The sequence below is a fragment of the Hyla sarda genome, chromosome 10, assembly GCF_029499605.1.
Source record: "Hyla sarda isolate aHylSar1 chromosome 10, aHylSar1.hap1, whole genome shotgun sequence".
NCBI lineage: Eukaryota > Metazoa > Chordata > Amphibia > Anura > Hylidae > Hyla > Hyla sarda.
This window is the reverse complement of record NC_079198.1, coordinates 143,208,171-143,233,827: the sequence shown is the minus strand read 5'-3', so window position 1 is coordinate 143,233,827 and position 25,657 is coordinate 143,208,171. Positions and strand designations below refer to the sequence as shown.

At 44.5% G+C, this 25,657-nt stretch overlaps 1 protein-coding gene across 5 annotated transcripts in view; it reads left to right on the top strand.

Moving 5' to 3' along the window:
• Nucleotides 1-25,657, top strand: part of AJAP1 (adherens junctions associated protein 1) — a 325,555-nt gene that overhangs the window by 89,511 nt on the left and 210,387 nt on the right. For 4 of the 5 annotated variants that reach the window (XM_056544511.1, XM_056544508.1, XM_056544509.1 and 1 more), the window contains exon 1: nt 18,275-18,497. The exons of the other annotated variant lie outside the window; for it this stretch is intronic. In XM_056544511.1, coding sequence (XP_056400486.1) covers nt 18,358-18,497 — 140 coding nt within the window. In that variant the 5' untranslated portion in view covers nt 18,275-18,357. Of the gene's footprint in view, nt 1-18,274; nt 18,498-25,657 lie in introns of those variants that run through there. 5 annotated transcript variants of the gene reach the window in all.

The window sequence follows — 25,657 nt, the reverse complement described above, 5'->3', positions numbered from 1 at the left end:
CTATTTTGTAATTCATCTGCTTGGATTTTATACGTGTTGTCTGATGTATTATTTCTTTTGAGCCGGACAAATTGTCCGTATGGAATTCCCTTTTTGACACAATCTGGGTGTGAGCTTTCGTAATGTAGTATTGTGTTTTTAGCTACACTTTTACGATAACCTTCGCTTATTATATTATTATTTGTTGCTATCAAGCGGACATCTAAGAATTCGATTGATACTCCCCCTATTTGAGACGTAAAGGACATATTCATGTCATTAATATTATTTAGATATAGAACGAAATCTTGAAACTGGGACTCTGTCCCTGACCAAACTATCAGGATGTCATCCACAAATCTCGAATATGACTGAATATATTGAATGAAAGGGTTATTACTAGAATAAACGTAATTATTTTCTAATATCGCTAGGAAGATATTTGCATATGTACAGGACACCGGTGTCCCCATCGGGGTCCCGGTGTCCTGTCTATACCACTCCTCCCCATATTTAAATGTACTATTAGTCAAAATGAAGTTAAGGGATTCGCAGACGAAGTTAATATACTCTGTTGTTTTGTCTGTGTTTTCCAGAAACTGTCGTACTGCCCTGACTCCCGCTGCGTGGGGGATCCGGGTATATAAGCTTACGACATCGATTGAACATAATATCCATCCTGTCTCCCATTTTAAGTCTCCCACTAACTGCAGTAGGTGTTGAGTGTCCTTAATATAAGCAGGTATGGCTGTTAATACAGGACGTAATAACCAGTCTGTATAGTGGGATAAATGTTCGGTGACTGAGCCTACCCCCGAGACTATTGGTCTGCCCGGGGGGGGATTTTGTCCCTTATGTACTTTGGGGAGGTGGTACCATGATGGTGATTTAGGTGACTCTGGAATTAGTTTCTCCGCATTTTTTTTAGATAATATACCTTCTGTAACTTTTTTGTGTAAGAATGACTTTAAATCATTAAGTATTTTAAATGTGGGGTCTTTTTTAAGGGGGGTGTATGTAGAAGTGTCCTTTAATTGCCTTTCGGCTTCTTTATTATACATTTCTTTATACATAAGGACAACGCTCCCTCCCTTATCTGCTCTTATAATGACTATATCGTCCCTTGATTTTAAAGCTTTCATGGCTTGTGTTTCTTTAGGTGTCAAATTAGGGTGTTTCTCCTTGTAGATTAAAGATTTCACGTCTTTCATCACTGCATTTTTAAATAGGTCTAGGTGGCCACCTGGTTGAATGGGGGGATTAAAGTTTGACTTTTTTCCTTTTTTGAAGTTTTGTATTTCTACTGTATTCTTAATTTCTATATCTGCAAAATCAGATGCTAAAAAGCCTATACATTCTCTTTCTAAATCACTACATTCACCTGGGAAAAAACCTAGATCACCTATACAGGCGGGTAAGTCACCTTCACATTTATCATGCTCATATGATTTTTTATTAACGAAAAACTTATGTAGATTAATGTCTCTAAGGGACTTGGCTAAATCTATTTCAAATTGTACTGCGTCGAAACTTTCAGTTAGTCCAAAGTTCAATCCTCTTGATAACAGAGATATCACCTCGTCCGGGAATTTTTCTTCGGTTAGATTAATTACATTAGATATTAATTTTGGTGATTCCAGGGGGGTATCTTTCTCTTCTTCTGATCTTTTGATATTCTTTCTCCTGCTCCTCCTTGTGTGTTTCTTCCTAAAGGGAATTCAGCTTGACGTGGATTCTGTTCACTTTGTAGAGTTGTAGTTGCGTCTTCATTGCGATTTTCTGGTTTGTTTTTTTTGGGATATGCTAGTGTATGAGAGGCTTGTCGTTTGGAGGAGGAACCTATGGTTTTGGTGTACCATGTAAATGCTTGATTATTGGAGTAATCTCGTTTATCTCTCATATATTTCTCCCTTTTCTTTATTTTCGTTTCTTCTTGTAGGGATATTAATTTGGGTTGTAATTTTTCATAGAATTGACGAGTTTGTTCTGGTGTAGCTTTATTGTTGTACTCTTGCTTGACTTTATTCAATTCTTCTATTATCTTCTCATGTTCGATACAATTCCTGTTGAGTACTATCTGCATTAGATTTTTTGCATGGTCGTGATGCGCTTTTTTCCACGTTTCCACAAATTCTTGGTCATCCAGATAAAGTGCTGGTGCTCTATACGACCTTAATCCTCTCGGTGTACGGTCGCATTGGACATAAGACTGTAAAGAATTAATCGTCCAAAATAGAGAGATTTCCTTTTCAGACAGATTCATGATCTTATGTTCTAGTGCTTTACTGCTCATGATTTCATAATCTTGTTTAGCATTGCACTCCGTGAAATAAACCCCCGCGTCTTCTCTCCCCGTGAGTATAGCAGATTCCATAGTAGCGATAATCTCTTCCACTTCCATGTCCGTGTTTTGTGGCTTTGTAACAGACATCTTCGTGTGCTCTGATCGTTGATAGAAAGGTAACACCGCAAATAAAGTAGACAGATAGATCGGCACTACTTAGTCTGTAACACTAGGACTTGTGGGCATAGGGTAGCTAGCTTGGCTGCTTCAGTGAAACTTTGGTGGTGCTCTGACTGGACGTGGTACAGCAGTCTTATAACAGTAGAGTAAGAAAAAAGTCGGCGACTCACCAGAGCTGGTTTTCAAGCAGTTTCTTCTTTATTAGTACTCACATGCTTGGGGAGAGAAAAGACGTACAGGGGGTACAGCTGTCTGGCTACGGGACCGTTTCACATGTTCTACATGCTTCGTCTGGCCTATGCTGAATGACTAACTCGTTGCTCTAAATACAGGTGAGGGCTTCTTCCTAACCTATCCCCTGATGACACGTAGTTAGTAATGGGAGAGATGGGTGGTAACCTAATAAGGTATTGGTCCATCTATAGAAATAAAATCATGAAATACAAAAATGTGTAGATACGTAACTTTAAAAACATGGGGCTAGATCAACTCGATCATTAAGACCCAAAGGGCCAGTTGCTTCTGTTTTTAAAATCCAGTAGGTTTCTCTCTGAAGTAAATACTTGTCACGTAGTATACCTGGTCTATGCTCCACCCTTTCTATTCCTGCAAAAGATATGGCTTCTGGATTTGCTCCGTGCGCTTCAACCATGTGGTTTATCAGACGCGGCGCACCTTTTCGGGTGCGTAAAGAATAGATATGTTCGCGTATGCGATTGAATAAAGGTCTGATAGTTTTCCCCACATAAAAAAAGCCGCACGGGCAGAATATTACATACACGACAAATTTAGTGCGACAAGTAATGAGAGTTTTTACTGTGTGGGTTATGGGTCCAATGCGCATAGTTTTTAGACCATTGTTTAATTTACAATAATTACAACTTCTGCATTGGTGGTTACCTACAGGAACCATATCTTTAAACCAGGATCCTTTTGTAGTTTTGGGTTTATTTGTATGATTTTTCAAAACGTCACCTAATGTTTTATTTTTTTTGTATGCTATGAGTGGTTTCCTTCTTGCTACATTTTTCAAATCCTCGTCTCCTTCTATTATAAACCAGTTACTCCTAATCGCTTGCTCAATGACTTTGTTCACTGGTGAATTTTTAAATGTGAAAATAAACCTCTTATCTTCTTCATTTTTCTTTTTCCTATTTTTGCACTTTAGTAGGTCTTGAAAACCAGCTCTGGCGAGTCGCCGACTTTTTTCTTACTCTACTGTTATAAGACTGCTGTACCACGTCCAGTCAGAGCACCACCAAAGTTTCACTGAAGCAGCCAAGCTAGCTACCCTATGCCCACAAGTCCTAGTGTTACAGACTAAGTAGTGCCGATCTATCTGTCTACTTTATTAAAGATAGATATGAGATAGATAGATAGATATGAGATAGATAGATAGATAGATAAATATGAGATAGATAGATAGATAGATAAATATGAGATAGATAGATAGATATGAGATAGATAGATATGAGAGAGATAGATATGAGATAGATAGATAAATATGAGATAGATAGATATGAGATAGATAGATAGATAGATAGATATGAGATAGATAGATAGATATGAGATAGATAGATATGAGATAGATAGATAGATATGAGATATATAGATAGATATGAGATAGATAGGTATGAGATAGATGGATATTAGATAGTTATGAGATAGATAGATAGATAGATATGAGATAGATAGATATGAGATAGATAGATAAATATGAGATGGATAGATATGAGATAGATAGATAGATATGAGAGAGATAGATAGATAGATAGATAGATATGAGATAGATAGATAGATAGATAGATATGAGATAGATAGATATGAGAGAGATACTATCCAGAGGGTGAGGTGCAGGGTGGTCAATCATATCCCCCGCTCCTCCTATTACCTCTATGACTATCCAGGGGGTGAGGTGCAGTGTGGCCAATCATACCCCCCGCTCCTCCCGTTACCTCTATGACTATCCACAGGGTGAGGTGCAGGGTGGCCAATCATATCCCCGTGCCTCATGTTACCTCTATGACTATCTAGGTGGTGAGGTGCAGGGTGGTCAATCATATCCCCCGCTCCTCCCGTTACCTCTATGACTATCCACAGGGGGAGGTGCAGGGTGGCCAATCATATCCCCCGCTCCTCCCATTACCTCTATGACTATCCAGGGGGTGAGGTGCAGCGTGGTCAATCATATCCCCCACTCCTCACGTAACCTCTATGACTATCCAGGGGGTGAGGTGCAGGGTGGTCAATCATATCCCCCGCTCCTCACGTTACCTCTATGACTATCCAGGGGGTGAGGTGCAGGGTGGTCAATCATATCCCCGCTCCTCACGATATCTCTATGACTATCCAGGGGGTGAGGTGCAGGGTGTTCAATCATACCCCCCGCTCCTCCTATTACCTCTATGACTATCCAGAGGGTGAGGTACAGGGTGGTCAATCATATCCCCCGCTCCTCACGTTATCTCTATGACTATCCAGGGGGTGAGGTGCAGGGTGGTCAATCATACCCCCCGTGCCTCATGTTACCTCTATGACTATCCAGGGGGTGAGGTACAGGGTGGTCAATCATATCCCCCGCTCCTCCCGTTACCTCTATGACTATCCAGAGGGTGAGGTACAGGGTGGTCAATCATATCCCCCGCTCCTCACGTTATCTCTATGACTATCCAGGGGGTGAGGTGCAGGGTGGTCAATCATACCCCCTGCTCCTCCCATTTCCTTTTATGACTAATACAGTCTGAAGACAAAGTCCTTAATATAATCAGTGTCTGAGCTTTATCGATTCTCCCAAAATGCTCTGTGTGAGTCTCTTCAGATAGAAAAGGTGACATTTCCTCGCGCAGACGAAACGCCAGGAAGTAACCTTTAAAAATGATTCAACATTTTACTGTTTGCTTATTTAAATGCAAATGCGGGCACTCATTCCGATCAACACGGAGCCGCTGCGTTTACTGAGCCAATACGCAGAATTCAATTAAGAGCCTTGATTATATTAACCAATAGGGAATGGCTACTTCTCCGGCTTTACCTCTTCACTGGAGCTTTGATTTTTCTTATTTACTTAACTTACACTTCTTGGAATTATTGGGGCCCATGGGAGACGTATGGATTGTGCTGGCGTATGAAGCCGAGCTCTTCAGGTAACGTGCGTCTCCTCCAGATACCGAGCGCCAAACTTCATAAGAACAAATCAGAGAAAGAATAAAGACATTTTCTGAGCCGATAATAACCTGCAAGATAAAAGCCGAGTCTGGAGCTGAGAAATCTTCCTTTATATCAAGGCATTGTATGAGATTAGAAGAAAACATGGCCGCCGTCTAGAAGAAACACGTCCACTCAGGGGTGTCTACAGATCAGTCCCATAGGCAGAGGGTAGCTTGTCCCATTCTGGCCAATGATAAGTGGACAGGTCCTGCTCTTGTCTCATAAGCAGGAAGAAGAGATGAGGATCCCATGGAAATAAGTATTCAGACCCTTGAATTTATCTCTGGCTCCTCCCATTTCTCTTGATAATCTCTGAGATGTTTCTCCAACTTGTTCACAGTCACCTGCAGTAAATTCATCTGTTTTACAAAACACAGCCCTGTCTATATAAGATCTCACAGCTGACAATGTATATCAGAGCAAACACCAAGCCATGAGGCGAAAAGAACTGCCTGTAGAGTTCGAAGGCAGAATTGTGTGGAGGCAAAGACCTGGAGAAGACGACAAAGACATTTCTGCTGCTCTGAAAAGTTCCCAAGAGCCCAGTGGCCTGCATAATTCTTAGATGGAAGAAGGAACAACCTGGAATCTTCCTAGATCTGCCACCCAAGGGTCTTGGTAAGAGAGAAGACCGAGAACCCAATGCTCACTGAGCTCCAAAGATCCTGTTTGCAGATGGAAGAAACTTCTAGAAGGTCCAGAACATCACTGCAGCCTACACAATCCATCACCTGCCCAATACCATCCCTACAGTGATCATGGTGGGGGCAGCATCATGTCTGGGGGAAACCAGGCACTGCCCATCACCTGCCCAATACCATCCCTACAGTGATCATGGTGGGAGCAGCATCATGTCTGGAGGAAACCAGGCACTGCCCATCACCTGCCCAATACCATCCCTACAGTGATAATGGTGGGGGCAGCATCATGTCTGCAGGAAACCAGGCACTGCCCATCACCTGCCCAATACCATCCCTACAGTGATCATGGTGGGGGCAGCATCATGTCTGGAGGAAACCAGGCACTGCCCATCACCTGCCCAATACCATCCCTATAGTGATCATGGTGGGGGCAGCATCATGTCTGGAGGAGACCAGGCACTGCCCATCACCTGCCCAATACCATCCCTACAGTGATCATGGTGGGGACAGCATCATGTCTGGGAGAAACCAGGCACTGCCCATCACCTGCCCAATACCATCCCTACAGTGATCATGGTGGGAGCAACATCATGTCTGGCGGAAACCAGGCACTGCCCATCACCTGCCCAATACCATCCCTACAGTGATAATGGTGAGGGCAGCATCATGTCTGAAGGAAACCAGGCACTGCCCATCACTGGCCCAATACCATCCCTACAGTGATCATGGTGGGGGCAGCATCATGTCTGGAGGAGACCAGGCACTGCCCATCACCTGCCCAATACCATCCCTATAGTGATCATGGTGGGGGCAGCATCATGTCTGGAGGAGACCAGGCACTGCCCATCACCTGCCCAATACCATCCCTACAGTGATCATGGTGGGGACAGCATCATGTCTGGGGGAAACCAGGCACTGCCCATCACCTGCCCAATACCATCCCTACAGTGATAATGGTGAGGGCAGCATCATGTCTGGAGGAAACCAGGCACTGCCCATCACTGGCCCAATACCATCCCTACAGTGATCATGGTGGGGGCAGCATCATGTCTGGAGGAGACCAGGCACTGCCCATCACCTGCCCAATACCATTCCTACAGTGATCATGGTGGGGGCAGCATCATGTCTGGAGGAAACCAGGTACTGTTCATCACCTGCCCAATACCATCCCTACAGTGATCATGGAGGGGGCAGCATCATGTCTGGGGGAAACCAGGCACTGCCCATCACCTGCCCAATACCATCCCTACTGTGATCATGGTGGGGGCAGCATCATGTCTTGGGGGAAACCAGGTACTGCCCATCACCTGCCCAATACCATCCCTACAGTGATCATGGTGGGGGCAGCATCATGTCTGGGGGGAAACCAGGTACTGCCCATCACATGCCAAATACCATCCCTACAGTGATCATGGTGGGGGCAGCATCATGTCTGGGGGGAAACCAGGCCCTGCACATCACCTGCCCAATAACATCCCTACAGTGATCATGGTGGGGGCAGCATCATGTCTGGGGGAAACCAGGCACTGCCCATTACCTGCCCAATACCATCCCTACAGTGATCATGGTGGGGGCAGCATCATGTCTGGAGGAAACCAGGCACTGCCCATCACCTGCCCAATACCATCCCTACAGTGATAATGGTGAGGGCAGCATCATGTCTGGAGGAAACCAGGCACTGCCCATCACTGGCCCAATACCATCCCTACAGTGATCATGGTGGGGGCAGCATCATGTCTGGAGGAGACCAGGCACTGCCCATCACCTGCCCAATACCATCCCTACAGTGATCATGGTGGGGGCAGCATCATGTCTGGAGGAAACCAGGTACTGTCCATCACCTGCCCAATACCATCCCTACAGTGATCATGGAGGGGGCAGCATCATGTCTGGGGGAAACCAGGCACTGCCCATCACCTGCCCAATACCATCCCTACAGTGATCATGGTGGGGGCAGCATCATGTCTGGAGGAAACCAGGCACTGCCCATCACCTGCCCAATACCATCCCTACAGTGATCATGGTGGGGGCAGCATCATGTCTGGAGGAAACCAGGCACTGCCCATCACCTGCCCAATACCATCCCTACAGTGATCATGGTGGGGGCAGCATCATGTCTGGGGGAAACCAGGCACTGCCCATTACCTGCCCAATACCATCCCTACAGTGATCATGGTGGGGGCAGCATCATTTCTGGAGGAAACCAGGCACTTCCCATCACTTGCCCAATACCATCCCTACAGTGATCATGGTGGGGGCAGCATCATGTCTGGAGGAAACCAAGCACTGCCCATTACCTGCCCCATGATTGCTGAGGGTTAAGGGTAAGCTGATCCACAATGCTCACAGCGTTCCACAGACTGGGCAGAAGATTCACCTTCCCACAAGACAATGGCCTTAAGCACACCGCCAGGGCAACACAGGAATGACTTAAGGACAACCCTGTAATTATCCTTGAGCGACCCGGCCAACAAAATGTGAAAAAAGGAAAGGGTATGAAGACTTTCCGGATGGATTGTATGGCAGCAGCTGGGACACTACATTGTGGCTGTTCATTTGTAGCTGCGTTCTTATAGATGCCATAAATGTTTATGTACACTTAGCCGGATGGTTTCTCATTAACGCCTCCTGGCAGCGTCTTAATTGTGCGCCATTTATCTGCTTCCCGGCTTCTGCAGCCTTTTATCATATTTAATACATCTTCGAGACTCCTTTCGTTGCAGAGTATCAGGGATTCTGTGAAGAACAATTACAAAGTCGTCTGATTTTATTTTCATGGTTTCGATGATATCAAGAGAGGTGCAGCTTGTCCTCTCACCCCCTCCCCCAGCCTCAGGCACATTTGTCGAGCACCCTCATTTTTTATGAGCATGCTCTGCAGATTCTCTGAAATACTGTATTTTCAGTAGCCTAGAAGGCTAGAAGAGTTTGGGCAACTACAGATACATTCTTCCCCAGGTATATCCCTATAGAAGCTTTATTGACAATTATGTCCCCTATCATTGCAAAATATATATGTATATATATATATATATATATATATATATATATATATATATAAAAACTACCTGGCTTTGTTAGATTAACCCTTCAGGGTATATTTGTGCTCTTACTGCTGTTATTGTGCCTGCATTTCCCCAACATGATGCACCACTATTTCTGATTTTCTCAATTTCAGGGGGTGGGAAAAAGAGATGTTTTCCAGTTGTACACACATAGTTACTGTCTCCTTTAGTTGTCTGGACAATTACAGCACAACATCTACACACTGCTATGGCATGCCACAGTGCTGGTAAAAGTAAACTGGTCTAAACCAGGGGCGGATCCAGAGTGGAGTCTCGGGAGGGGCACTATTAGAGTATTTTGTGTTGGCGGACAGAAAACAAGATGTTGCTCACGGAACTTACAATATTATTAAATGTATCATACAGTCCTAACCTTGTTTAAGACTCTTAGGCCGTGTTCACTTGTCAGAATAATTATCAAATATACCAATTGCCGCAGAATGGGAAAGTGCTAAAGAGGTTTTTACCATTTAAAACTACAGCTCCCAGTATGACCTAAGCAGTGGTAAGGGGATGCTGGGAGTTGTTGTTTCACCCATCATTACTGCAGAACTTACAAGTGACTCCAGCTCTGATGGGACACACACAGGAGGATACACAATGATATCAGTGACTACAGGTGACGTCTTCTCTATAGTGAGGAGAATACACAATAATATCAGTGACTACAGGTGACGTCTTCTCTATAGTGAGGAGAATACACAATAATATCAGTGACTACAGGTGACGTCTTCTCTATAGTGAGGAGAATATACAATAATATCAGTGACTACAGGTGATGTCTTCTCTATAGTGAGGAGAATACACAATGATATCAGTGATTACAGGTGATGTCTTCTCTATAGTGAGGAGAATACACAATGATATCAGTGATTACAGGTGACGTCTTCTCTATAGTGAGGAGAATACACAATAATATCAGTGACTACAGGTGACGTCTTCTCTATAGTGAGGAGAATATACAATAATATCAGTGACTACAGGTGATGTCTTCTCTATAGTGAGGAGAATACACAATGATATCAGTGATTACATGTGACGTCTTCTCTATAGTGAGGAGAATACACAATGATATCAGTGATTACAGGTGATGTCTTCTCTATAGTGAGGAGAATACACAATGATATCAGTGATTACAGGTGACGTCTTCTCTATAGTGAGGAGAATACACAATGATATCAGTGACTACAGGTGACGTCTTCTCTATAGTGAGGAGAATACACAATGATATCAGTGACTACAGGTGATGTCTTCTCTATAGTGAGGAGAATACACAATGATATCAGTGACTACAGGTGATGTCTTCTCTATAGTGAGGAGAATACACAATGATATCAGTGACTACAGGTGACGTCTTCTCTATAGTCTTTCCTTATCTAATTTAGATGTACATACCGCCAGGAATTGTTCCAGCTAAATGTTCTCTCTACAGAACTTGACGTCCAGATGGTTTCTATGTCAGCGGATTCTGATCCTCTATATGAAAACAATAATTATTATAATACTGCCAAACACTGTATTCTTCTAATAGAGTACCGCCACACACCCTCTGAATATAATTCTGACACATTGTACCTCCTGAATATACAACACACTGCACCCTCTGAATATAATACTACCACACACCGTACCCTCTGAATATAATACTACCACACACTGTGTTCTCTAAATTTAATGCTACCACACACTGCACTCTCTGAATATAACTTGCTGTGCGTTACACCTTCTGAATAAAATACCCAAATGTTTTGTGGCCCATAAAAAACGTACCACCCCAGAAATTCCTCATCATATACACTATACTTCTGAAATGCAGAACACTCTGTGCCTTCACATATAGTAATAATGACCCATCTTGTGCCCCTACATATAATAATTATGACCCGTCCTGTTCCCCCCCACATAATAATAATGCCCTTTGTCCTGTGCCCCTAACATATATTGCCCCCTGTGCTGTGCCCTTCACATATAATGCCCCCGTTCTTTGCGCCTCACATATAATGCCCCCATCATGCGCCCCTCACATATAATGCCCCCCGTGCTGTGTCCTTCACATTTAATGCCCCTGTTCTTTGCCCCTCATATATAATGCCCCCATCATGCGCCCCTCACATATAATGCCCCGTGCTGTGCCCTTCACATGTAATGCCCCCTGTGCTGTGCCCCTCACATATAATGCCCCCATCCTGTCCCCTCAGGGGGTATTATATGTGAGGGGGACAGCACAGGGGGCATTTTATGTTTGGGGCACATGAAAGGAGCATTATTTGTGAGGGGCACAGCACAGGGGGCATTATATGTGAGGGGCGCATGACGGGGGCATTATATGTGAGGGGCGCATGACGGGGGCATTATATGTGAAGGGCGCATGATGGGGGCATTATATATGAGGGGTGCATGATGGGGGCATTATATGTGAGGGGTGCGTGATGGGGGCATTATATGTGAGGGGTGCATTATTGGGCATTATATGTGATGGGCACAGCACAGGGGGCATTATATGTGTGGGGCAAAGCACGGGGCATTATATGTGTGGGGCACAGCATGGGGGGCATTATATGTGAGGGGCACAGCACAGGTGGCATTATATGAGTGGAGCACAGCACAGGGGGCATTATATGAAATAATGCCTCCTGTGCTGTGCCCCTCACATATAATGCCCCCTGTGCTGTGCCCCACACATATAATTTATATGTGTGGGGCACAGCACAGGGGGCATTATATGTGTGGAGCACAGCACAGGGGGCATTATATGAAATAATGCCTCCTGTGCTGTGCCCCTCACATATAATGCCCCCTGTGCTGTGCCCCTCACATATAATGCCCCCTGTGCTGTGCCCCTCACATATAATGCCCCCCTGTGCTGTGCCCCACACATATAATTTATATGTGTGGGGCACAGCACAGGGGGCATTATATGTGTGGAGCACAGCACAGGGGGCATTATATGAAATAATGCCTCCTGTGCTGTGCCCCTCACATATAATGCCCCCTGTGCTGTGCCCCTCACATATAATGCCCCCTGTACTGTGCCCCACACATATAATTTATATGTGTGGGGCACAGCACAGGGGGCATTATATGTGTGGAGCACAGCACAGGGGGCATTATATGTGTGGAGCACAGCACAGGGGGCATTATATGAAATAATGCCTCCTGTACTGTGCCCCTCACATATAATGCCCCCTGTGCCCCACACATATAATTTATATTGTGAGGGGCACAGCACAGGGGGGCATTATATGTGAGGGGCACAGCACAGGAGGCATTATTTCATATAATGCCCCCTGTGCTGTGCTCCACACATATAATGCCCCCTGTGCTGTGCTCCACACATATAATGCCCCCTGTGCTGTGCCCCACACATATAATTTATATGTGAGGGGCACAGCACAGGAGGCATTATATGTGAGGGGCACAGCACAGGGGGGCCCCCTGCCATGTGCTCTTCCCATATAATGCCCCCTGTGCTTTGCCCTACACATTAAATATTCCCTTTTTCCAAGTTGTTAAATCCCCCTCCCCCTCCTCCTGTATATAGTTTCCCCAAATCCCCTGGCCCCTGAGCATTCTCTTCAGTACTCACAGTATGTGGGCTGCGGGGACAGGATCTCCGGGCGTCGGCGCTTTGATGTGACGTCATCACGCCGGCCTCTAGTGGATCGCGTCCCCGCAGCTCACACACTGTAATCACAGCGTGTGAAAGTTCAGTGAATGGTGGAGCTGGAGCTTACAGCTTTGGCTCCACCATGCAAGGTGGTGGGGCGGGTGCTGCGTGCGGCAATCTCGGGGGGGGGGGGGGGGGGGGGGGTGGGGTCAAGTGGATCCGCCACTGTGCTGGGGATGATTTAGTTAGTTCAGTTCTATAGATGGCATGTGGAGGGAGAAGGGGTTATTGATGCACTGGGTTTGCAAGGTGCAGCACAGAAAGGAAAGGGTAACACAAAGCACTGAACTGTGGATTTTAAGATGATAGGTAAGTTTTGATTTACCCTTTTGGCAACAGTAAGGGTCCTCTGAAGGAAGCAGACAGGCTCACAGACTGGCAGGTTTCCTGCATATTTTCCTTAGTGGGAATCTCGTTGTTTCATAGACAGACCTATCTATATTTTATTACTGTACCTTATGCCAGTGTTTGCAAACAGTGTGTCTCCTGCTGTTACAAAACTACAATGCCCAGCATTCTCCCCGGTGGGAGATCACAGGGGGTCAGTGGTTGGACCCCCCCCCCCCCCCCTCGAAATCTAAATCTGATGCTTATTCCATTTGTTATGGATAGATAATAAGTACTTATGTGCCGGAGTTCTACTTTAAGAACAAGCACCCTATAGTGAATCCAACGGCTCCGTGGCTGCCTGTTCCATTAAAGCGTACCAGTCAGATCCACAAATATAACAAGTACCTCATCCTGACCATGAACATGTAATTTTTATGTCTCTATCGCCCATATTTCACACAAAAAATAGCATATTACAGCTGCTCACTGTCTTTTCCATCTTGTCAAAGGGAGGAGCATGTCCTTCTCTTTCCTTCACTGTGATGACTGCTTCTCCCTCACTCTGCTAACTCACTGCTCTTGGAGGAGCCTGGCAGCCCTGCTCTTTAAACCCTTTCCTCTCTGGTTTTATGTTGTACACACACATTGATAATTGGAGATTGTCTGTACTCTACCACCAAAGACAATATGGTGAATATAAAACTTACATCTTCCTATGTTATTCATGTGTATCATCCCTTGGCAGTCCTGTAATGCTGGGACTTGTAGTTTTGGAATAGTTGGAGGTACAGCGTTTGGATAACTCTTTTTACAGCAGTGTTGCCTTCAGCTATGTGCCTACAGCTTTTACAAAACTACAACTCCCAGCATGTCCAGACATCCTTTGACTATCCAGGCATGCTTGGAATTGTAGTTTTGCAACAGCTGGAGGCACGTTTGGTAAAATTCTGTGTTACAGCAGTGTCGCGGCAGGCTGTGCTCCTCCTGCAGTCTTGTCAATCATCCATCTCATGTCCATGACCCTTGGACACCCTCATGCTGCTGTAGGACTCATCAGTGTCCCAGTAGGTATGGGGACCCCTAGTGTTTTATTTTTTATTTTTAAGAAGTATATTAGAAAAACTATTGTTTTTCCAAGATGTACAACATAATAAAAATTTTCAACATCTGACAGCGCCCATTTAAGTCATGTATGTGTGGCGTGCAATGCAGGGTAGATGTTGTAACCCTGGGGGCAGATGTTATTAACCCCTTCTTGTCATGACGCCAGGGCGTGGTTTAGCCTTAACCACCTGAAGGTAATACCGCTGATCCTGTGCTAGGCACGGGGGCAATGAAGACACCGACGCCAAGTTACAGACAACAGTGGCTTTACTGAGGGTAGACAGGTGATACAGTCTATAGAGTACAGCCAATATCCCAAGGAGGTGACCAGTGACACAGGGACCTCACAGGCTTGCTGGGACTTGCAGTATGTAGAGACACTTTAGTGCAGGTCACGGTGACTATATAGAAGACTTGACCTGACTGACTTGACAATTGACATGAAGATGACTTTTTCTTACTTGAGCTGACCTGTGGCTGCAGACTTTAGGCTTGAGGCCCCTAATGCTCCGGACACTGAGACGACTGCACTGGACCTCAGCTGGAGCAATGTGCTAAGAGAGAGATTGTAGCTCCACCCCTGGTTTTTATAGGGGTGTCCAGCAAAGAGGCCATAGGTCACTTGATGGTTCACCTTGTCACTAGGGCCTCCTGGGTAACAAGCACATGGTCACAGTAATTAAAGAAACATTACACTTTTAACATATAACATAGGGGATAACACCTCAGGGGTCCTGGGGACATAAAGGGACTCTGCCTGACAGGACAGGAGAAGGGTACGGGGAAACACCATCCTGTACTGGGCCACCCCATATGTGAGGCGGATCCGCCCCTTCATGCGCAGCCACATCCTCTTCCCTCCCTCTTGATGTAAACAGCATTTATTGAAAACTTGCGCATTGTTTTGTGCAGAAAAAAAAAAAGCTTTTTGTGCAAAATCTGGGACTTTTGAGTAAATACGCTTTGGCGCGGCTTGGTGAACGTCCCCCTAAATTTCACAAAGATATTTTACATAAACTGCATCATGGAGGTGGAAAATGATGATTTCTTGTAATATTTCTTTTTTTTATCCGTCCGCGGCCTTACAGCAGATTTCTGTCAATTAAAAGGTTTATTGAACTTAAAATTGATAAAATAAACTTTCCAGTAAAGGTTTTATTCTCCGTCAGTCTCCTGAACCCTTCATATTCTCCTCACTTCTGATTCGTGGTGACACGTTGTCTATATCATGTGACCGTACTGGCCGGCGGTTGGAAGTTTCTTAGTGACCTTATTGTTTGCCGGACCGGCGTTTCTTTGTCTTTCAATCCTGACTGTTATGTACGACCGGTGCTCCCCCCCCCCCCCCCCTCCGCCGTACGCGGACTCCTTGACTGGTCCCTGACACCGTACGCGGCTCCTCGCCGTTCTCCACTCTCGTATTCAGAGCACGGCTCCCAGACTGTATTATCTGACTTGTATCTGTCATCTTCTCGCCGTCTCTGTCATCCTGTGCTAAGATTTACATTCTTCCATTCATCCTCCCGGTCAGAGCGATTTCAATCACCGGGTCCTTGTCTTACAATGTACCGAGGGACCGGGATGTTTATCTGAATGATAATGTTTTTTAATGACAAATGTTAATGTTTATTTATTTTAATATGTCAACCCCCCTCCCTCCAGTAAATTTAAATCCTTTGAGCTGCAATACCAGACCCAACCTGTAAGCAATGAGGGCGCTATTTCAGGGAAGAAACAAGAGTTGCAAATCTTCAGCCTTGTCAGGCAAAGCGTAAGTAGGTTTGGAAGGTCGTAAAATGTTCAGTACCGTGCAGGGCCCCCTGAAATAGCGCGGTAATAATAATAATGCTAAGTGGCAAAGAGCCAATGTGTAAATGTTAAAGGGGTACTCTGGTGGAAAACATATTTTTTTTTTAATCAACTGGTGCCAGAAAGTGAAACAGATTTATAAATTACTTCTATTTAAAAATCTTAATCCTTCCAGTACTTATCAGCTCCTGTATGCTACAGAGGAAGTTGTGTAGTTCTTTCCAGTCTGACCACAGTGTTCTCTGCTGACACCTCTGTCCATATCAGGAACTGTCCATGTCAGGGACTGTCCAGAGAAAGAGAGGTTTGCTATGGGAATTTGCTTGTACTCTGGACAGTTCCTGATATGGACAGAGGTGTCAGCAGAGAGCACTGTGGTCATACTGGAAAGAACTACACAACTTCCACTGTAACATACAGCAGCTGATAAGTACTGGAAGGAAATAATATTATGTGATCAGTAAGGGTCACATAAAAATCCTATCCAAGGCTCCGCAGACTACAAGATATAACTAAAGAAATAATGGAAGGAGTGTCGCTAAAAGTTATCAATTTTTAATAATTTTATTAAAAATGTATAACTTTTAGCGACACCCCTTCTATTATTTATTAAGTTATAAGTACTGGAAGGATTAAGATTTTTAAATAGAAGTAATTTATAAATCTGTTTAACTTTCTGGCACCAGTTGATTAAAAAAAAAAAAAATCCACCGGTGTACCCCTTTAAAGATACTGACGTTTTCCCCATGGGGGATAAAGTGACTGGAGAGGAGACTCTGAGGGGGGATGTAAGTCGTTAAGGGGGGGACGTAAGTCCTTGTAGTGCCCCAGTGTTCTGTCTGCAATCTAAAAGATGTTGTCTGGTGGATGTGGGAAATGTTTTCTAAATTATTGTGTTTGGGGTTTTTTAAGTTTTTTGGTGCAGGGCACTACATTCATTGGTTTAACACGCAGTAAAGGGTTAAAATTTGCATTACCCTATCGGATGGATCATGCTTTGGTCACATGATTCTCCCCGAGCCATTGACGGTGAGAGAAGTCCCTAGTCCAGCTGAAGGGGTAGACCCAAACCTGACCTTGACCAAAACGACATCTCTCGGCCCACTGGGTCGTCCAGTCAGTAACGTCAGTCAATTCTTTTCCTAAACATTAAACAGAAGGTGAATTACGGCAGAGATGTACGGCGTGCGCAGCCATTGATCCCGATGTCAGGTCTCCGCGTGCCGATCCGGATGAGCAGCGACCACTTTATGTGGAACCCATCAGTTTCCATTAGTTGCACCGTGATAGTTTATTCTCTGGAGAACGACCATTCCAGGGACCGTCTATTACATGTATCAGTCCAATAACCTTTCTGCATAACTGGACCTTTTGGGGGGGGGGAATCTTTTATGAAGTTTTTGCAAAAATGAACAAACCCTTTAAATGATGTAACCAGTAATAAACATTAGATGTGTTAGAGCAGCCTTTCCCAACCAGGATGCCTCCAGCTGTTGTAGTTTTGCAGCAGCTGGAGGCCCCCTGGTTGGGAAACACTGTGTTAGAGAATTGATAAGATAGTGGTGAGCAAGGGCGTCTTGTAGTCCTGTGGTTTCGGGTTGAACTTCCACCAAATATATTTATCCAAATTCCCCAATGGTTTCTCAGGGTTTTCAATAATATCCAATTCCCTTCCAAGCCGAAGCCCAGATGAGACTGATTCCCAATCCTAGGGACCCCCTGTAAAATATAACTTTTATTTCATATAGATAAAATTCCTTATATACCCTTGGTGCTCATATATACAATGATATTGGGGGGGATTTATCAAAACCTGTGCAGAGGAAGAGTGGTGCAGTTGCCCATAGCAACCAATCAGATTGCTTCTTTCATTTTCCACAGGCCTCTTTAGAGGCCTGTGGAAAATGAAAGAAGCAATCTGATTGGTTGCTATGGGCAACTGCACCACTCTTCCTCTGCACAGGTTTTGATAAATCTCCCCCATTGCGATTAAAACTCCACAGGGAACCAGAACCAGGGTTAGGTGGTTATTATATCCACTCTTGGCTGTGGGGATTCTTTACAATTCTGATTGGCTATTTATTTGGCACAATGCCTCCGGGGAGGCCGGAAGAAGCACGCACTTACTTACGAAACTGCCGGCGTAGCCTCCGAGCGCCACACACCAGCGCCGATGCCGTGACCCGGCACCCCATCACCGGACCTACACATCTGCTTGTCTCTGCTTTGCGGTGAGTGCACGTACATGCTCCTCTTTGTATTTAGATTTGTAAATTACTTCTATAAAAAAAAAATATATATCTTAATCCTTCCAGTACTTATTAGCTGCTGAATACTACAGAGGAAATTCTTTTCTTTTTGGAACACAGTGCTCTCTGCTGACATCTCTGTCCATTTTAAGAACTGTCCAAAATAGGATAGAACCCCCATAGCAAACATATGCTGCTCTGGACAGTTCCTTATATGGACAGAGATGTCAGCAGAGAGCACTGTTTTCCAAAAAGAAAAGCATTTCCTCTGTAGTATTCAGCTGCTAATAAGTACTGGAAGGATTAAGATTTTTTTTTTTTTATAGAAGTAATTTACAAATCTGTTTAACTTTCTGGAATCAGTTGATTTAAAAAAAAAAAAAAAAAGTTTTCCACCGAAGTACCCCTTTAAATAACCTCCGTTTGTAGGCATGGTGTAATCCAATGTGCCAATCGGCATTGACTTCCTGTGATCGTGGGATCCTCCCCACTTCCCGCACTAAATCTTATTGGTTCTTATTGTGTCAATCATTTATGTAACCTTATTTCCTCACTGACGTACATACAGACTCTCCCTTCCATTGGTCAGTGTCGTTTGTTTACCTGGGTCACGTGACCACATAGTCCTTATGTTCCTCATGACGTATCTTCCTATTGTTGTCCCCATTGGCTGTTATCACATCAATCACTTCCTACTCCGTATCCCGGTGTTGACGTCATCCAGGGTGTTCTTTTTCATTGGCCCGTGTCTTTTGTTTACATGGGTCACATGTCCAGGCCGTGCCCACGTGTTCCAGGACGCTCCCTTCCATTCAAATGCAACACCTACATGAAGTTTACGCGTTCTCCCCATGTTGGGAAGGTTCTCAAAAATTGCTCCAAAACTTTAAAGGGGTACTACCGTGGAAAACTTTTTTGTTTAAATCAACTGGTGCCAGAAAGTTAAACAGATTGGTAAATTACTTCTATTAAAAAATCTTTATCCTTCCAGTACTTTTTAGCTGCTGAATACTACAGAGGAAATTATTTTCTTTTTGGAACACAGAGCTCTCTGCTGACATCATGAGCACAGTGCTCTCTGCTGACATCTCTGTCCATTTTAAGAACTGTCCAGAGTAGGAGAAAATCATCATAGCAAACATATGCTGTTCTGGACAGTTCCTAAAATGGACTGAGATGTCAGCAGAGAGCACTGTGGTCATGATGTCAGCAGAGAGCTCTGTGTTCCAAAAAGAAAACCATTTCCGCTGTAGTATTCAGCAGCTAATAAGTACTGGAAGGATTCAGATTTTTTAATAGAAGTCATTTACAAATCTGTTTACCTTTGTGGCACCAGTTGATTTAAAAAAAATAATAATAATAATCCATGGTAGTACCCCTTTAAATGGGTGCACTGACATAAAAAAAAAAAAAAAATGCTGTGGAAGCATATCACATTGCTTACCATTTTGTCCAAGGTCTAGGTCACCAAAAATTCCTTAGTCCTCTATTTCCTGGTTGAGCAGTTGCTCAGTACTACAACTCCCAGAATGCATTTCTTTCCCCTCGGCTCTTCATCACAGCCCCTCACCCTGCCTTCTCCCCTCCCTCTTGCCAATTTCACACCCAGAGCTGTTGCAAAATATTTCATTTCACAGCAGACTCTATCATACAACCAGTGAGGTTGCAGCACCTGCTGTTACATCCCCTGTCTGCTCCTCTGCCTGTGGCATTGTTTAGCACAAGGCAGCATGATGTAACCACACCTAATTTTTCCCTAAATGTCCCAATGAAGATATATATGTATAAGTTTGTGACAGGGAGATGGTGATGTAGCTGTAGAGGTCGGTCAGAGGTGATGACATCATTCAGGGGGCGGAGCTAGATCTCAAAAACATAATACACACCTTCTGAGGCTGCAGAGGATGATGTATGGTCTGTGGAGAGATGGAGGAGCAAGGGACCTGCTCAGACAACACCACATTGTCAAGGAGTGCACTACACAACTTCCTGTCATTGATATCGCAAGCAAAAACATAAGCCAGCAAAATGTGTGATGACACTTTATAAGTAAATTATATATCTTGAGGTCTTATTTTAATACAATTTTCTAAAATTGGAATACCCCTTTAAATACACTGGGGACAAGGACTGACATGACTGATAAAATTAGACCAGTGTTTCCCAACCAGGGTGCCTCCAGCTGTTGCAAAACTACCACTCCCAGCATGCCCGGACAGCCAAAGGCTGTCCGGGCATGCTGGGAGTTGTAGTTTTGCAACAGCTGGAGGCACCCTGGTTGGGAAACACTGCATTATACAATGTATAAGATTGTGTCTATAGAATATATTAGAATGTATAAACGATATATATATGTATATATATATATATATATATATATATATATATATATATATCCTGTGGCTTGTTTCTATAGCATTTCCAGTAACAGGAACTATTATTTTTGGAAAGTAACTTTGTATCGGGTCGTGAAACGTTCTCCGAAGAGAATCGATCAGCGCCCGATCAATACTTCACTTAATTCAGGGTCATTTGCCGGGCGATATATTTCTTCCATTTCTACCTAGTAGGTAAAGCAAAGCTAAGTGCTAAATAACAAACGACGAGCACTTAAAAGCGGGCAAGAAACGCTCATTTACACTGAAGGTACAAGGTTCAGCCCGATAACTAATGTGCCAACCACAGAGGAGAGAAGTGCGGCAGGTAGATGTAGCAGAGCTGGATGGATCTAGAATATACATAAGGAACAGTAGAGTTGTCACCTCGCCATATTGTACATATTAGATTGATGGTGGACAACAGTTCTCTGCTCCTTCCTCCTATACACATGCATGCTCCACTCGGCTGGGCATGCTTGTTTTTTCTTAGGTAGTGGCTTATATCTACTGAGGACAAAGGGATTTAACAGCATCCGCCCTGATTCTTCTGTCCCCTTACAACATCTGTCGGGGGGGGCATATACTTTAGGTGGTCGGCTGACCCAATGTTATAGTGACAGAAATCTGTTGTATATGGATGCCTATAAAGTAGAGGTGAAAGGTGATACCATATACATGTACAAAATCACAACAAAGTGCTGGGAGGTGTAATATTGCAACATCTGGAGGTCCACAGGTTGAAGACCACTGATGTAGGCAGTGTTCCCCCGTAGACATACAGCCTCCAGTCATATACAGTGTATACCTGTGTACTGCCCACTTCAGTGCTCCGACCACCGCTCCGGCTATAGCAGTAGGTCTTGGGACCGGTGGTTGGAGCACCGAGGATGACGCTGGTCACTTACCAAGCTAGCCAGCACGCATCTTCCTTTTTCTCTATCCTCCGATCCTCAGCGCCTTCGTTTCCATGGGCGCTATGTCACGGCTGCCCTGCATTTTTAAACAACGCGGGGCCGCAGGGAGTTAATAGTGATGGGGGGAATTGCCCTGTCGCTACAGGACGGGCAAACACCGGCTCTGCTCGGGGCCCCAGGCCAGCTCAGGACCCCAAACAATTGCTTGGTTTGCCTGTCCTGTTAAGACCTCCCGCACCGAACCGCCGGGACTGACTCAATCATCGATCGAACCCAGGTTAAGAACCACTGAGATAGATAGATAGATAGATAGATATGAGATAGATATGAGATAGATAAATAGATAGATATGAGATAGATAGATATGAGATAGATAGATAGATATGAGATAGATAGATAGATAGATAGATAGATAGATAGATAGATATGAGATAGATATGAGATAGATAGATAGATATGAGATAGATAGATATGAGATAGATAGATAGATAGATAGATAGATATGAGATAGATAGATATGAGATAGATATGAGATAGATAGATAGATATGAGATAGATAGATATGAGATAGATAGATATGAGATAGATAGATATGGAATAGATAGATATAAGATAGATATGAGATAGATAGATATGAGATAGATATGAGATAGATAGATAGATAGATAGATAGATATGAGATAGATAGATAGATATGAGATAGATAGATAGATAGATAGATATGAGATGGATAGATATGAGATAGATAGTTAGATATGAGATAAATAGATAGATATCAGATAGATAGATAGATAGATAGATAGATATGAGATAGATAGATAGATAGATAGATAGATAGGTAGATAATAGATAGATAGATAGAAAGATAGATATGAGATAGATAGATAGATAGATATGAGATAGATAGATAGATAGATAGATATGAGATAGATATGAGATAAATAGATAGATATCAGATAGATAGATAGATAGATATAAGATAGATATGAGATAGATAGATATGAGATAGATAGATAGATATGAGATAGATAGATAGATAGATATGAGATAGATATGAGATAAATAGATAGATATCAGATAGATAGATAGATATAAGATAGATATGAGATAGATAGATAGATATGAGATAGATAGATATGAGATAGATAGATATGAGATAGATAGATAGATATGAGATAGATTGATATGAGATAGATATGAGATAGATAGATAGATATCAGATAGATAGATAGATATAAGATAGATATGAGATAGATAGATAGATATGAGATAGATAGATATGAGATAGATAGATATGAGATAGATTGATATGAGATAGATAGATAGATAGATATGAGATAGATTGATATGAGATAGATATGAGATAGATAAAGTATTTACAGAACTGATTATATTCAAAAGATAGAACAGAGTTACATGTAATTGTATCTAATATATAGAAGTACAGTAGCAACACTTAATGTATCCAGGATATAGATGTAGCAGAGCTGTGTGGATCTACATGCCTTTCATTCAGTTTTTCAGCGCTTACTAACATATGGGTCTCTAGTTATGTCCTAATAGTCTTCATTAGTCAGGCCTGCTGGGAGCTTTAGTTTTGCAACAGCTGGAGGCACCCTGGTTAGGAAACACTGGCCTGCACTATTTATGCCCTGCCTCACCTCCTGTGACCCATCCTGGTCTGTCTGTTACTAGAGATGGAATTCCCCTAACAACAAGCAGTTGGTAGCAGATTGGAGGGAAGCGATTTACTGTTCACTTTTGCTGTATGCATGCTGGGTGTTGTAGTTTTGCAAAAGCTGGAGGTGCACTAATTGGGAAACACTGGGTCTGCATGCTGGGAGTGGTAGTTTTTTATCAGCTGCAGATAGGAGATCAAGATGAGATACATTGTATAACATCAGACGTCTCCGGTGGAAGTGATGCCAATTAATTGCTACAGCAGATTAGCATGTTGCGATGATTAAATGTATGTAGGAGGGGACGCAGCAGCTTCTCTTTTAGTAAGAAAGTCAGATCCAAAATATCCTCCGCTCCCTGCTCCTGAGCGTGAATCTGGCACCAAGCGATCGCTACCTACAGGACAACAGAAGCCGCCACAAAAAAACGACAATCAGGATAAAAAAACGCAACTTCATCCTGGAGAATTTAGTGTCAGCTGATACATAAACAATATGAACAATGAGCCCCTGGTTATCAGCCAATCACAGCGAACGCACTCCAAGACTCCCCATCTCTCCACTGTGCCCCAACAGCAGGGGGCAGTGTCCTACATCTTAAATTGAGGCTAAAGTGAAGCTACTGTTACGCCGAGCGCTCCGGGTCCCCGCTCCTCCCCGGAGCGCTCGCTACACTCCTCTCACTGCAGCGCTCCGGTCGGTTCCACGGACCCGGGGCGCTGCGATACCGCCTCTGGCCGGGATGCGATTCGCGATGCGGGTAGCGCCCGCTCGCGATGCGCACCCCGGCTCCCGTACCTGACTCGCTCTCCGTCAGTCCTGTCCCGGCGCGCGCGGCCCCGCTCCCTAGGGCGCGCGCGCGCCGGGTCTTTGCGATTTAAAGGGCCACTGCGCCGCTGATTGGCGCAGTGGTTCCAATTAGTGTTTACACCTGTGCACTTCCCTATATCACCTCACTTCCCCTTCACTCCCTCGCCGGATCTTGTTGCCTTAGTGCCAGTGAAAGCGTTTCCTTGTGTGTTCCTAGCCTGTGTTCCAGACCTCCTGCCGTTGCCCCTGACTACGATCCTTGCTGCCTGCCCCGACCTTCTGCTACGTCCGACCTTGCTTCTGTCTACTCCCTTGTACCGCGCCTATCTTCAGCAGCCAGAGAGGTTGAGCCGTTGCTAGGGGATACGACCTGGTCACTACCGCCGCAGCAAGACCATCCCGCTTTGCGGCGGGCTCTGGTGAAAACCAGTAGTGACTTAGAACCGATCCTCTAGCACGGTCCACGCCAATCCCTCTCTGGCACAGAGGATCCACTACCTGCCAGCCGGCATCGTGACAGTAGATCCGGCCATGGATCCCGCTGAAGTTCCTCTGCCAGTTGTCGCTGACCTCACCACGGTGGTCGCCCAGCAGTCACAACAGATAGCGCAACAAGGCCAACAGCTGTCTCAACTGACTGTTATGCTACAACAGTTTCTACCACAGCTCCAGCAATCATCTCCTCCGCCAGCTCCTGTACCTCCTCCGCAGCGAGTGGCCGCTTCTGGACTACGACTATCCTTGCCGGATAAATTTGATGGGGACTCTAAGTTTTGCCGTGGCTTCCTTTCCCAATGTTCATTACACTTGGAGATGATGTCGGACCAGTTCCCCACTGAAAGGTCTAAGGTGGCTTTCGTAGTCAGCCTGCTGTCTGGAAAAGCCCTAGCCTGGGCCACGCCGCTCTGGGACCGCAATGACCCCGTCACTGCCTCTGTACACTCCTTCTTCTCGGAAATTCGAAGTGTCTTTGAGGAACCTGCCCGAGCCTCTTCTGCTGAGACTGCCCTGTTGAACCTGGTCCAGGGTAATTCTTCCGTTGGCGAGTATGCCGTACAATTCCGTACACTTGCTTCTGAATTATCCTGGAACAATGAGGCCCTCTGCGCGACCTTTAAAAAAGGCCTATCCAGCAACATTAAAGATGTTCTGGCCGCACGAGAAATGCCTGCTAATCTTCATGAACTTATTCACCTAGCCACTCGCATTGACATGCGTTTTTCCGAAAGGCGTCAGGAGCTCCGCCAAGATATGGACTCTGTTCGCACGAGGCGTTTCTTCTCCTCGGCTCCTCTCTCCTCTGGTTCCCTGCAATCTGTTCCTGTGCCTCCCGCCGTGGAGGCTATGCAGGTCGACCGGTC